Genomic DNA, 15,325 nt, shown 5'->3' on the forward strand with positions numbered 1-15,325 from the left:
AAGGGTAAGGTAGCTGCTGGAACAAGTGTTCATGATTTATGGTGTGATTTCAGCCACTTGATGAGGTTATAATGACCTTGTAACTAACACATTGCACTATATAATTTGTGTAATCATTATGTTTTAAAATTTGACACTGTGGAATTTGCTGTTGGTTGCTGTTGGACTTTGCAAATTGTGTAAGGCTAAATTGTTGGTTAGTGTTATTTATAGTACAATAAATTTTGACTTGAAAGCAATTTTTATTTGGCTGTTCATTCAGTCATTACAGCTTTAGAAAATTACTTTCTTTTTGTGGTGTTAGGATATTAAGGGAGATAGAGCAAAGGCAGGTTAATGGAATTGAGAGAAAAATTAGCTATGATCTGATTAAAAGGTGGTGCAGATTTGAGGGCTGGAGGGCCCACTCTTGTCCCTAATAATACAATTTTAGTTTACTTATTGTTAAGCCTACTTTCCATCCTTTTAATCATAATTGACTTTGGCTTAACTTACTTTGTTACACAAAGCACTTATCGCAATTCCACTGTTAAGACATTAAGCACAAGGTCACTAAAAATTTCTATGCACCTCCAGCGCAGCAAACAGTAAATAATTCGTCATTCATTTCAGGTCATTACAGAGGGGCAAGGATTACAGCTGAAGGACCTTTGCAATGGTCCGAAACTGGAGGACTTTGTTATCATTGGAGATCGCTCCACAGCCACTAACGCTCAATCTCTCATTTGCACTCTCTCTGAGGCAGAACTGAAAAGAGTCGAACGAGCGTTCTTTTCCAATCTGGATATTGTAAAGTTAACGCAAGTAAGTTAAGTCATTGAACCCATTCGTCACAGAGTATGGCAAAACCTGTCGGACGTTATTGGCTGGAGCAATTGAGCTTGGGAATCCCTAGTCATTACAGCACTGAAGGAGACCATTCGGCTCACCGAGTCCATAACACTTCGCTCTGGAGCCATCCAGTCAGTCACGTAACCACGTTCTGGTCCCCATAGCCTACAAGTTTATTTCCCTCAAGTTTCCATCCAATTCCCTTTTGCAATCATTGATCGTCACTGCTTCCACCACCCTCGTAGGTCGAGAGTTCCAGATCATTACCACCTGTTGCATAAAGAAGCTCTTCCCCACATTACCCTTGCATCTTTCGCCCAAAACTTTAAATCTGTGTGCTCTAGTCTTTGTACCATTGTTTAATGAGAATAGCTTTTCCTATTAGTCTACCTTACCTAAATCTGTCATATTATTGTATACCTCTACCAAATCCCGACTCAATCTCTTTCGCTTCAAGGAGAACAGCCTCAGTTTCTCCAATCTTGTAGCAAAATCCTTCATCCTTGGGACTATTCTGGTAAACCCCTTCTGCACCCTCTCAAAGGTCCTCAGATCCCCCCTAAAACGTGTTGACCAGAGCTGGGCATAATACTCTAGTTGTTGGCTAATCAGAGTGACCTTGTTGCCACTGGCACCTTAAAGCCGTGTTTCCTCTGCCTAATGTCCTGTGTCCACCAGTTTCCCAGTGTTACTGGGAAGGGAAAGAGGTGGTGTGGAATTCTTCAGCACTGACGCTGCACCCTGGCTGGGGTGTAAAAGCAGTATCGCAATGAATCCTTAGGTTAAAAATCACCTGGGCCTGAATCTTCGGCTCAGTGAGCGGGGTTGGGACACACTCGCCATGGCGTAAAATGACGCAGGGGGCTACATCGAGCAGGCGTCACAACGCCACCATGCGTCATATAGATTTTCAGTTTGGCGGGTGCACAGTGAACTCGGCTGCGCACCCGCCGAATTGCCAAAGGCCTATTAAGGCCATTTAAATATCAATTAAACTAACGAACTGAGCTGCCCATCCAACCTTAAGGTTGGCAGGAAGGCAAAGAGCCCAGGCGACCTTCACATTTTTCACGAAACCTCATCCACGGGCTTATAACTTCCATAAATTTTTTCATTAATGCTCATTGACATGTCCCAACTCATGTGACATTGTGTCTGTGTCACATGAGGGGACATGTCTTAAAATTTTTTCTTTTCTTTATTAAAATTTTGGGAACTTCAACTAATCTCCCTGAGGCAGCTCCGTGCCTCAGGGAGATTTCTGCACTCTTTCGCACACATGCGCAAAAGAGCGCAGGCCCCAACACAAGGAACCCCTGCCCACTCAGGGAGCACTCGGCACTTCCAGGCGCATGTCATGCTGTGCGGGCCTTAATTGGCCCACCCACATAAAATGATGGTGTGGACCCGATCCGGTCCGTGCCCACGCTCCCCCCCCCCCCGCACACCCCTGCACAACCCTTCCGACAGGGGGATAATTCTCCCCCTGGTGTGTGTGTTTGTGGGTATCTGGATGTGTTGGAATGTGTGTTTGTATATGTATGCAAATTTGTGTGTGTGTTTGTGCGTATGTGGGTTTGCTTGGATGTGTGTATGGTTGTAGTTGTGTGTGTTTGTAGATGTGCCTGGGTGTGTGTCTGTGTCTGGGTAAGTGTCTGCATTTACTTTGTTACTTAATTCTCTGTCCATGTTTTACAGAAAGGATTGACCACTAATCCTAGTGCAGCATTAGAAGTAACTGAATCGATGGATGCTGTGCTGCAAAATCTCATGATTCTTGCTAAAGAGGTACAATGACCTTTTAATATTGAACTAATAGCTGGGAAGTGATGTTACATGGTGCCTGGGAGGATTGAAGCTCATTTCCAATGGCCCACGTTTTACTCAAAAGCTTTGGTTTGCAAATGGGCCTGCCTGGAATCCTATGTCATTTTCAAAAGTGTCTGTGTGTGGCGTGGCTAATCAATAGACTTTAATAACTTTAAAGATTTTGATGCCTCTTCTGCTTTTTTGTGTGAACTTCTTTAGCAATGACTGCACTAGCACTAATTACTTAAGGGTTGAACATTTTCCAGATTTAATTGGAAGGATTAGCATCAAGCACTCCAGAGGTGCAGTCACTGACAGATGCAGACTAAAGCACCTTGCCATCCTGCCCCTTGACAATGTACTCTGACTCAACTCAGAAGAGTATGTCCCACTGCTTGACACATTCCCATTCCCCATAATACTGAGTCTCTCTCAGTAAAACTTCCAATTCAGTACTCAATCATAACAGCTCTGTACTGTGGACTCACATGCCCATTAGAAACTGTATAGACATAGCACAAACCAGCTCCACAACAATTGTTACTGCATGGAGTAGTAGTTTTCATCAAATAAACCTATGTGTCAACTAAGTGCAACTGCTTGCTTGCAAGCACATCATTCCTACCAGTTTAACTTATAACAGCAAAGGCTCAGGAGTGAAAAGAATGTAATGTAGTTAGTTCTTGGCTTTTTCTGAAATTTTTTCTAGTACTGTTGCTGTCTTCTGCAAGTGCTGGAACACAATGCTTCATGTGAGTTCTACTGCCCTTCGAAAAAGTGACTTCTCTAAAACCAGATTGTATTGCAGATTGAACTTTACAGTACCGAACCAGCCATTCCACCCAACTGACGATGCTGGTGTTTATGCTCCTCACAAACTTCCTTCTTTCTTATTTAATTTCACCCTATCGTCATATCCTTTGATTCTTTTCTCCCTCATGCACTTAGCTATCTTCCCTTTAATTGCAACTTTTTCATTTGTCCCTTCATCATTTGCCTCAAGCACTCCATGTGGTTGCGAATCCATACTCTAACCACTCCGTTTTGTTGGAAAGTTGTCTGCTTTCATTCATCACATGTATTTCTCTACTAGCTTTTTGTTCACCAGTTGCCTCGCCTTCCCTCCTCTCCTGAAACAATCAACATCAGCTCCCTCGCTCAACACCATTAAAGCAGATGATCTGGTTATTATCAAGTTGCTGTTTGGGAGAGTTGGCTGTGTGCAAATTGGTTGCCACATTCCAACAGTGACTACACTTCTAAAGCATTTCATTGGCTGTAAAGTGCTCTGGGACTTCCTGAGGTAGTGAAAGGTGCTTTATAAATACTATGCTAACTTCAGTTGGAATACAGTTCTTCTGATATTGGTTTGCCTCGGCATCTCACCAGGCGGCCAATATTAATTTGTGAGACTTAACAATGATGTTTGAAGATGATTTAACTGTAAGGGTCATTGCAGTCACCACCCTACACCTATATCCACATGTACACAACATCCAAAAGAAATCAGTGGTTTATGAATTGAGAGAAGGTACCTTGGCTGATTTCCCTCATTCCTGATCCCTCCCGCTTCAGTCTTACCGAGGGGCACCGTGATTAATTAACTGAGCACAGACCAGGATCAAACCTACCCTACACTGTAGAGATCAATTAGTTCAGCCAATCTAAAGACCCTCTTCAATTTTATCTTTAAAATGAATTTTCACAAGCACAAAAGTTTAACGGGCCATTGGCACCTGCGAGATCAGCTTCCATGGAGCTTCTTTGTAAGTCTGTGCTGAAAATAACGATTGGCTGTGCAAAAGAGAAACTCTGATTAACATGTACAAACGGGGCTAAAAGCTGTAATATGGTGGGTGTTAACTTGCAACTTGCCTTGCAAGCTTGGGTTTGCCACACAAGCTTTTATCATATAGAATCTCATCAAGTGTAAAACACAGAAACAGGCCATTTGGCCCAGCTGGTCCATACCAGTGTTTGTGCTTACATGAGCCTCTTCCCGACTCTTTGTCTAATCCTATCAGCATTTCCTTCCTTTCTCCGTCATATGTTTATCTGGCTATCCTTTAAATGCCTCTATGCTAGTCACCTCGTCCGGTTTGCCAAGTTCCACATTCTGACCACTCTCTGAGTTAAGAAGTTTCTCCTGAATTCCCTATTTGATTTATTAAGTGAGCAACTTGTATTTATGGCACCTAGTGTTCACCTTCCCCCTCAAGTGGAAACAGCTTCACTTTATCTACCCATCAAAGCCTTTCACAATCTTAAAGACATTTTAAATTGTCACTCCTTAGCCCTCTATTTTCTAAAATTTATTTTTTCACGGGATGCAGGTTTTGCTGGCAAGGCTGGCATTTGTTGCCCATCCCTAATTACCCTTGAACGGAGTGGCTTGGTAGGCCTTTTCAGAGAGGAGTTGAGAGTCAACCACATTGTTGTGTATCTGGAGTCTATTTACTTTCTAGTGTTTTGTTTACCCCTTTGCATGTGCTTTGACACACTGTCCGCTAAATCTGATGTGATACAGGACGTTACATTCGGTCACATCTGCAGCTCCTCTTTGTGCGATCCTCTCTGATATGAATAGTGGCCATTATTCAAGGAGCTCCCTTCCCTTGGACGCAATGGTTCTAAAAGTACAAATGAATTGCGTAGGAGTCTTTTGTCAAATGAACTGTAGTAACCCCGCTCTTCGTGAGAGCCTCATGGGCCACCCGAGGTTAGTTGTGGTTTCATGTTTCACAGTGTGGTCCAACATCCTTTTTTCCGGTTTAAGTCAGAGTAACCCATCAAGAACATACATAGTAAGCTGCTTGCAGAGTCATTTCTCACCAGCTGTAGCAGAATTGTGATATATGTTTTTTATATATACATATATATATATATATATAATATATGCTTTGCTTAAGTCTCGCCGTACAGAAATAGGCTCACATGTGAGCAGGCTTCAGTATCAAGTTTCAGCACTTTTCCTGGTTACAGCACTTAAGCTTGCCTTTGTCTGTCAAATATAATTGGAATCATGTGATAGTGAACTTGCTGACGTGGCCAAGCCATTCCTATACACTCTGCTCCGAGGAAGTTGCATTTAGTTTGGACTGCAGCCAGCTAGACCAGATAACTACAGTTCTTGTCTTCACAAGCAGACATGAACTGCTGTTGATCAAAACAGTTGATCAACTGCTGGAAAACACTCAGCAGGCCAGCCAGCATCTGTGGAGATTGGAAACAGAGTTAAGGTTTTAGCTTTGTTCTGATGAAAGGTCATTCATCTGAAACGTTAACTCTGCAACTCTTTCCATACTTGCTGCCTGGCCTGCTGAGTGTTTTCCAGCATTTTCTGCTTTTTTATTTCAGATCTCCAGCATGCAGTGTATTTTCCTTTTGTTGAACTGTAGTTAGCTGGTCTTGAAGCATTTTAATACAATCAACAAGTAGCAGTTCCCTGTTTTTAATATATCCCGAGAGTCAGCTGGTTGCTTGGCTGTGCATACGTGCACCTGTAATGAAGTAAGAGTACCTTCTATGTAAGCAGGATTTACTGAATGACAAAATCTCAATCATTATGGCTTAGACAGAGGCCATGCAGCCCATCGTGTCAGTGCTGGCTATCTGAATGAGCAATGCACCTAGTACCATTCCCCTGCCTTCTCCCTGTAACCCTGCACATTCTTCCTTTTCAGATAATAACCCAATTCTTTCTTGAATGCCTTGATTGAACCTGCCCCCATCACACTTTAGGCAGCAACTTCCAGGTCTTAATCACTTGCTGTGTGCAAAAGTTTCTCCTCATGTCGCCATTGCTTCTTTTGACAGTTACCTTAAATCTGTGCCCTCTGGTTCTCAAACCTTCCACCAATGGGAACATTTGCTCCCTATTTACTCTGTCCAGACCCCTCATGATTTTGAATACCTCTATCAAATCGCCTGTCAACCTTCTCTTCAAGAAAAGCAGTCCAACTTCCCTCATCTGTCTACGTAAATGAAGTTCCTCATCTCTGGAACCATTCTCGTGAATCTTTTCTGTACCCTCTCTAATGCCTTCACATCTTTCCTAAAGTGGGATGGCTTGATCGATATAAAATGCTCAAGTTTCAGAGAATTCTGATTTCAGGATCAGTCATTGTTTCCTTTATTTTGTTGCCTGTAACATGGGATGGTTGAAGATAAGGAGAAGACAATTTAGCTACTTGAGGAAAGACTTTTCACCGTTCGCCCATTGGTTTCTTACTCACTGGCGGAGTATTCTATAAGTTCACAGCTCATTACCTCAACTATGAACGAACAACACTCTAGAGGGCAGAATTTTTCGCTGAGTAGGCAGACATGCACCCAACCTGCTCGAGCATAAAATAGTGCATGATGGAGTTGGGTGAGCGTCCCGACGTCATTGTGCACTTGCGCGATATTTCAGTCAGCAGGTACGCGCTAACTCAGAAGCACGCCTGCCAACAACTTAAGAGGAAAATTAAGCCCATTAACGGTCCAGTTAACAGAGATTTTTCGTTGCCCACAACATTATGGTTGGCAGGCTGGTGAATCCGCCAGGCAGCCTTTCCATTTTTCAGTAAACCTCATCCACGGGCAGGATGGGGTTTCTGTGGTAAATTAAAATTAAAATAATTTTCTGTGGACAGCATTTCCATTGCCTACATTTTCAAGTGACTGATTATGAAGCTTGGACACTTTTTTCCAGTTTCTGTGACCTTCTTTTAGGCTGTTCAGGTCTTCAGCTCCCTGAGGCAGCTGTCTGCCTTCAGGGAGCTTCCAGTGAGTGCTCGCTCGCGCCCTTGCTGACTTCAGTGCTCACCCCACCCCGGCAGCATTAATTGGCCAGCCAGTGTGAAATCGTGGTGGGGGGCCGATCGTGGGCAGCGGTCCATTCCCCAGCCGCTCCTGGGTCCGCTGATCACACCCACACGGTGACCTAAAAATCCTGCCCTCTGGGTGAATGAGACAAAGCCATCCACAGTGAATAAGAGATTGGAATGCCCCATGTGATAGTCCACTCTGGGCAGCCCCCATTGTCAGCCACCTGTTGCTGGTGTTCCCTCCCGCCCACTGGCCAGGTTGCTGGTTCCCAAGTATGAGACGAGCGTACAAAATGGTAATGATATCCAACAAGTTTTTCCTCTGCCACTGGCTTCTAATGTTGGGTTGCTTGCTTCTATTGCATTAAAGTTTCTCCCTTAATACAGCAAGACTCGGAGTTAATAACCGAATAATTCCACAACAAAGGATTGGAAATGAGATATTTCATTATGAAAGCAGAGGCAGAGTCTAACACCCTAGCCCCAATATTTATGGGGAGGCAGGGAGTGTGCGGGTGAGGTCCAACATGACCGAAGATCCAGGCAATATTGGAGCGTGAGTGTGCAAAATGGCCCTGAGACAGGACCTCCCTCATACCCTAATCTTGCCTTGTTCTTCAGCCATTTTGGACCTCACCCACACCTTCTCTGCCTCCACATAAATATTGGGGCCAGAGTGTTACAGTGGGAGATACTCTGCCTCTGTTTTATCCTTTATTATGAGAGGGATTGAACATAAAAGTAAAGATGTTATGCTTCAGTCATACAGGGCATTGGTGAGACCGCACCTCGAATACTATGTGCAGTTTTGGTCTCCTTATTTAAGAAAGGATGTAAATGCATTGGATGAGGTTCAAAGGAGGTTTACTAGATTGATACCTGGAATGAGTGGGCTGCCTTAAGAGGAAAGGCTGGACAGACTGGGTTTGTTTCCACTGGCGTTCAGAAGAGTGAGGGGTAATTTGATTGAAATATACAAGATCCTGAACGGCCTTGACAGGGTGGATGTGGAAAGGATGTTTCCTCTTGTGGATGAGTCCAGAGCTGTTTTAAAATTAGGAGTTGCCCTTTTAGGGCAGAGATGAGGAGAAATCTTTTCTCTCAGAGGATTGTGTGACTTTGGAATTCTCTGCCTCAGAAGGTGGTGGAGGTGGAGCCATTGAATATTTTTAAGGAAGAGATAGATAGATTCTTGTTAGGCAAGGGAATCAAAGGTTATTGGGGTTAGATGGGAACATGGAAATTGAAACACAATAAGATCAGCCATGATCTTATTGAATGTCCGAGCAGGCTCGAGGGGCCGAATGGTCTACTCCTGTTCCTATTTCTTATGTTCTTGTGTTTTCATAGTGAAATATCTCAAGTCCATCCCACGTTGTGGAATTTTCAATTATTAGCTCCAAGTCTTGCTGTGTTAAGGGAGAAACGTTAATGTGATAGAAGCAAGCAACCCAACATGAGAAACCAGTGGCAGAGGGGAAACTTGATGGAAATCATCAGCTCATCATATCATCAGAATCCTTTGAAACTTGAACTTTTTGTGTCGAAACTGATCTAGCATTCCAACAAATCTCCCATTCATAAAAGGACCATTAGAGTATGATCTGTAACTCCATCGCTGATGCAGTTGTACACAGCCAGGCAACCAATGACTGTCAGGGTATATTTAAATTACAGGGTAATTAAAGTAATTTAAAAGTGAAATATGTGTCAGATGTGCGCACTCGGATAGATGTGTTTGTATCACGAGCAGTGTTTCCACTAAGCTGTTCACGTGCCTGGCCGCGCAGTCTCCCGAAAGGTTGCCATGTTTGCTGCGTTACCACGGCGATTGCACTTGGTAAAGTATTTAATTGCTTGTAAAGTGCTTTCAGACATCTGGTGGTCATGAAAAACCCTATAAAAACGCAAATCTTTCTTTTTTTATTTTTCACGGATTTTCATTCCCGAAGGCTGTATTGAGCATTTTTCACTTGGTCAGATTCTCGGTGATTTAAAATACTCTTGCCTACAGAAAAGTGAGGCCATTTCTGCTCTCCAGTCCGGAGGGTGAGGATGGTACCAGAGAGGCGCTCGGGTAGTGACACACATTGCTTTCTTATCCCCGGCTCCCTCTTTGTGCAGCTGACGGAAGTGAAGAGTTGGAGTGACATGAGAAGAGAGGTGATGCTGCTGTCCAAGGACAACGTGACCGGATCACCACAGGAGCTGTACCAAGCTGTGTCGAGGATTGTGTGCGGCCACCCAGAAGGCGGGGGTTTAAAAATCAAATCCCTAAATTGGTACGAGGACAGCAACTACAAGTACCTTTTGGGTAAAAATGGCACAGACGAGGAGACTGCACACTATGATAATTCAACAAGTACGTGTCTGTAGTTGGTTATCACCATGAAAATTAAAACCTTGTACTCCCTTGAATAGTGACTGATGTAACAAACTGAATTTGGATGCAGGGGGAATGTCAGGTGGGTTATGTAGGGTTGCCAACTCTCCAGAATTCCCCTGTAGTCTCCAGGAATTAAAACCTCCTGGACAATGCTCTAACCCAGGAGAGAAGCCACAGGGACATTTTTTTTTATAAATAGTGTGCTTATTTTTTTATTTGCTTTGAACACTTTTGTTTATTATTTCTGAAAAGATGGGGGAAAAAATGACCGGACAGAGCGACTGAAGATAGGAGGTCATACGATGAGACCCTTAGGAATGTCTCCAAGCAGAGTTGGCAACAGTAGTTATAAAGAATTGGAACAGATTTATTTTTCATTTAGCCATGCACACTTGCCCTTGTGGCATATTTGTGCTGTGAACAGTCACAGTTCGGCATGGAGGTGGTGGATGTTACCTATTTGCTTTCATTTCTCCTCTAACACGTCGCACTGATAAAGCCGAAGAGAATTTTATGCAGCTTGTGAGAAGACAACAATATAATTTGGTTGGTAGTATGGAACTTGAATATTGCTGAATAAAGAGACAAGCTATCAGAAATTTTAGTCAGGACATATGCAAGAATGTAAAATTTCAAAGGGAGCAACAATTTTTACACAAAAGCATGGGGACAATAGTTCCCTGGTGCATTCTCCATGGCAACATCTCGACCAATCAGAGCAGACTTGCCAACCATTCAGCACCCTTTCCTCATGCAGCAAAAATTGTTGCTCCCTTTGAAATTTGGCATTCTTGCATCTGTCCTGAAGAGTGCACAATGAGAAGCTTTGACAGCGTGTCTCTTTATATAGCAATATTCAAGTAATGTAGTTTGTGACTCAGGGGCACTTTGCCAAGATACAAATCTAAAGACAGATTCTGTCATCCTTTTCCTGCGAACCCTCAGCCCCAGGGAATCTATATTGATGCAGCATTGAGATATCACCATTTGGTTATCTGTTGTACTTAAGGTGGTATCCTAACACAACTGCCATGTTTTATCATATTCCAATGATGCATTGGCACAACATCTGTAAATTTATTCGTTAATTAGATCTTTAAAAAATGACTGTCCTGGAGGCCCAGTGCATATGTCAATATGCTGCCTGACCTCTTTTAAAGATTAGCCCGTTTCACAGAGCAAGCAAAGCAGTAATTTCCATGTGGGAACATGGGCAACACTTTGCATCCATGCAGAGCAGTCAGGAGCCATTTGTGCAGTAAAGGTTCTACATAGATTAGTTCACATAGACGTAACCACTGAAAATTGACTTTGATGGCTGAGGTGCTGTCTTTCGATGCGACAATAAACTGAAACCCTACCTTACTCTCTCAGGTGGACATTAAACATCCCAGGACATTTTTTTCAAAAAAAAAGGAAGTTCTCCCCAGTGAACTGAACAATGTTGTCCCCCAGCCAACATCAATTATAAGCAGATGATCTGGTTACTAACGCATTGCAGTTTGTGGAGCTTTCTGTGTGCAAATTGGCTGCTACATTTCCTAAATTACAAAAGTACTTCATTGGCTGTGAAGCATTTTGGGACATCTTGAGGTCATGAAAGACACGAGGCAAATGCAAGTCTTTTTAAAAAAAAATTCTTTCTATTTCACTCACATGCCTTCAGCAAAAAAAGCAATCACTTAACTTGGAGAAAAGAAGGCTGAGAGGAGATTTGATAGAGGTGTTCAAGACCCTGAGGGGTATGAACAGGGTAAATAGTGAGAAACTCTTCCCACTCAAGAGAACATCAGGAATTAGAAAGCACAGATTCAAAAAAATTGGCAAAAAGAATGTGATTTTGGGGGAGGTGTTGGCATAGTGGCATTGTTACTGGACTAATAATCCAGAGACACAAGGTAATGCTTTGGGGAATAGGGTTTGAATCCTGCCACAGCTGATGGTGCAATTTGAATTTAGTAAAAAAATCTGGAATTAAAAATCTAATGATAACCATGAAACCATTGTTGATTGTTGGAAAAACCCATCTGGTTCACTAATTCCCTTTAGGGAAGGAAATCTGCAGTCTTGGTCTGGCCTACATATGACTCCAGACCCACAGCAATGTGGTTGACTTTTTAAAATGCTCCTGAACTAGGGGGCAATTGGTGGATGGGTAATAAATGCTGGTCTGGCCAGTGCCCACATCCCATGAACAAATGAAAAATAATTGTGATGGAGTCGGGAACACACTCCCTGAAAGGATGGTGGAGGCAGGTTCGACTGAGGTATTCAAAAGGGAATTGGATTGCTACCTGAAAAGGAAGAATGTCCAAGGTTATGGGATAAGGTAGGAGAGTGGAAGTAGGTGGAATGCTCTTTCAGAGAGCCAGTGCAAACTTGATGGGCTGAGGCCTCCTTCTGCACTGTAAAGATACTATGGTTAACTAGTATGAGGATCTTTCAATGTAAAATACTTGCTTTCCTTTCAAGCGCCATACTGCAATGATCTAATGAGGAATTTGGAATCCAATCCCATTTCTAAGATGATCTGGAGGGCAATGAAACCATTGCTCGTCGGTAAAGTTCTGTACACTCCTGATACCCCTGTGACTCGGAGAATCGTCAAAGAGGTAAGCTTTCCTTTTCAGCAGGCCAAGATAACCAGGAACATATCTCCCCTTTTCCCAATCTACACCTTCTCCATCCCCTACCTCTCTCATTTTCTTCCTTTGCACTATACATCCTTTCATCCACAGAGGGCGCAGCCTGGCTTCTGAGCTCCCTGATAAAATACAAACTCAGCTGTACCAGGCAACTATGATTGACTGGTCACGCAGTGACTCAGAATTACTGCTCCCCCCTCCCCCCCGCCCCCCACCAGCTTGGATGAAAAGGAGCATCAGCTTTCAATTTGACACGGCCTATTTTGTTCTCAACAGTGTTACTGATCCCCTCCCCTGCTATTTTATGCTTTTCAAAGGAATTATTCTCCTTGGTTTCTTGGCTGAGATTCAGCCAACATCCCTAATTATGCTGAGGACATTAAGAGTCAGCCATAAATGCTGGAATCTCAATTGGGGGTGCCAGATGCCCTGCTTAATAGGTAGATGGAGTTCAGATGCAGATCAGCCAAGCTCGAATTGAAAGCAGGGCAGGCTTGAGGGGCTGCAAGGCTAGTTCTGTTCCCATGTTAATAAACTGGGTTGAAAGCCCAGAAATGGTTACATTTACTGGCTTCACGTTTGCAACCTGCCAATGGTTGGAGAATGAACTCATGATCTATGTAGTTACTTTAGGACCACAGCCACCACGTGACCGTACCCATCTACTTCATATGTCATATGTCTATATGTATTTTGTTTCCCTCTCAGCTAGTAGACTTTTCATTTCAAGCCTTGCAGTTTGTGTTCAAATCTCTGGCACTGTTTACCAGTGTCAACTGTAACCATGAAACAAATTAAAATGCATATAGAAAAGGAGCTTTAGATTTTATATATATGTTTCCAGTTCACTTGTGAATGTGAATAGTTTTCTCGTGCAATAAGCATTTAGCAATGCTTTCTTAATGTTATTAAAGTGTCAGCCATGGCTCAGGGGGAAGCACACTATCCTTAAATTACAGGTTCTGGGTTAAAGTGTCCCTCCAGGACTTTAGCACAAAAATCTATGCTGACTCTCCAGTGCAGTACTGAGGGAGAGCTGCACTGGTTGGCAGTGCTGTCTTTCAGATGAGACAATAAGGCCCCATCTTCTTGCTCAGGTGAATGTAGAAGATCCCACGGCATTGTTTTGAAGAAGAGCAGGGAGTTCTTCCCAGTGCCCTGGCCAATATTTATCCTTTAATCAACATCACGAAAAGCAGATGATCTAGTCATTAACATATTGTTATTTGTGGGAGTTTACTGTGAGCAATTCATCTGCCATGTTTCCTACATTACAAAAGTGACAGCATTTCAAAAAGCACGTCATTGGCTGAGTGCTTTGAGACATTCAAATGTCATGAAAAAAAGCAAGTTTTTTAGTCTTCCACTTGTATTAAATTAGAAACTAATCTGTAAATCAGCTTTTTATTTTACTCGATGTTAAGGTCTTTTTTTCAGGAAATCATTTGTTTTCAAATGATTTCAACAAAAATCAGTCCACCCGCCTTACGAGCAGTATGCCTGCTTTACTTGTATCTCAAGGTTGGCTTCATTTATTTCAGGTTAACAAGACATTTCAAGAGCTAAGTATCTTCAGAGAGGCCGGAGAGATGTGGGGAGAGATTGGACCAAAGATCCGGGAATTTATGGAAAAAAGCCAGGCAATGGATCTGATTCGAGTAAGTATATATTGGTGCCTGGGTAAAATCTTATTCTCTCTGTGTTGTCATGATATCTCACATTGTTGGTTGATTCTGGAATGAACTAACATGACCAGTGTGCGCCACAAATAAAACATGCCTATTAGTCAAATCACTTGTCTCTGTAATTTACTGATGCCATGGAAACAGAATGCCTGGATGAGTGTAGCTTCAACAGCATTCAACAAGCTTGACACCATCCAAGACAAAGCAGCTCTCACTTGATTGGCATCCCATCCACCACCTTCAACACTGATTCCCTCCACCACTAATGCACAGTGGCAGCAGTGTGTACCATCTACAAGATGCATTGCAACAACTCACCAAGGTTTCTTCGACAGCACCTTCCAAACCGATGAACTTTACGACCTAGAAGGACAAGGGCAGCAGATGCATGGGATCACCACCATCTGCGAATTCCCCTCCAAGCCACACACCATCCTGACTTGGAAATACATCGCCATTCCTTGACTTGGCTGGGTCAAAATCCTGGATCTCCCTCCCTAACAGCACTGTGGGTGCACCTATACCACATGGGCTGTAGCAGTTTAAGGAGGCGGCTCACCACCACTTTCTCAAGGGCAATTAGGAATGGGCAATAAATGCTGGCCTATCTAGTGACACCCAAACTCTGTGAAAGAATATTTTAAAAAATGACCATTTTGTGATTAACAGTTTTCTTCCCCTCCGGATAGTTATTTGATTGTGGGTGTCAGAACAGAGTCCAATCCTGGCCTCACTCAGCAATCACCCATTCCCTTCCAGTGAGGAATACTTTATGATTCCATAATTTGCAATATTGCATTGTTCACAGAAAACTTAATTATTGATAATGAAGCTGGAAGGGAAATTCTTATAAACAGCTTCAAAAAAAAAAGCTAAGAAAAATACGAAATGCAACAAGATTAACTATCGTATAGTGCGAGCTGTGATAGGTCTGTGAGGCTTATGTAGTTTATCAATGAATCAATGTCCTGCTAAAAATATTAATTCATGGAAATATGAAAGGAACCAATGAGTTAATGCCCAGTCACTGCAGTCAGTAGTACAAAAGTATACATGCACTTCACACAGCATTTGTTAGTGACAATAATTGTTGCAATCAGTAAACATGTTGAAACTTTTGTTTTATTACCTCGTGGTTGACAGCTGGATCAGGTAGCA

At 42.8% G+C, this 15,325-nt stretch overlaps 1 protein-coding gene across 3 annotated transcripts in view; it reads left to right on the forward strand.

Moving 5' to 3' along the window:
• The window catches only part of LOC121277075 (phospholipid-transporting ATPase ABCA1-like), a 164,167-nt gene that overhangs the window by 68,738 nt on the left and 80,104 nt on the right, over nucleotides 1–15,325 (forward strand). For all 3 annotated transcript variants that reach the window (XM_041186029.1, XM_041186030.1, XM_041186031.1), the window contains 5 exons: nucleotides 613–804; nucleotides 2,530–2,619; nucleotides 9,576–9,813; nucleotides 12,310–12,449; nucleotides 14,024–14,140. In XM_041186029.1, the coding sequence (XP_041041963.1) occupies nucleotides 613–804; nucleotides 2,530–2,619; nucleotides 9,576–9,813; nucleotides 12,310–12,449; nucleotides 14,024–14,140 (777 nt within the window). The remainder of the gene's footprint in view (nucleotides 1–612; nucleotides 805–2,529; nucleotides 2,620–9,575; nucleotides 9,814–12,309; nucleotides 12,450–14,023; nucleotides 14,141–15,325) is intronic.

This window comes from Carcharodon carcharias, chromosome 4 (assembly GCF_017639515.1).
Source record: "Carcharodon carcharias isolate sCarCar2 chromosome 4, sCarCar2.pri, whole genome shotgun sequence".
NCBI lineage: Eukaryota > Metazoa > Chordata > Chondrichthyes > Lamniformes > Lamnidae > Carcharodon > Carcharodon carcharias.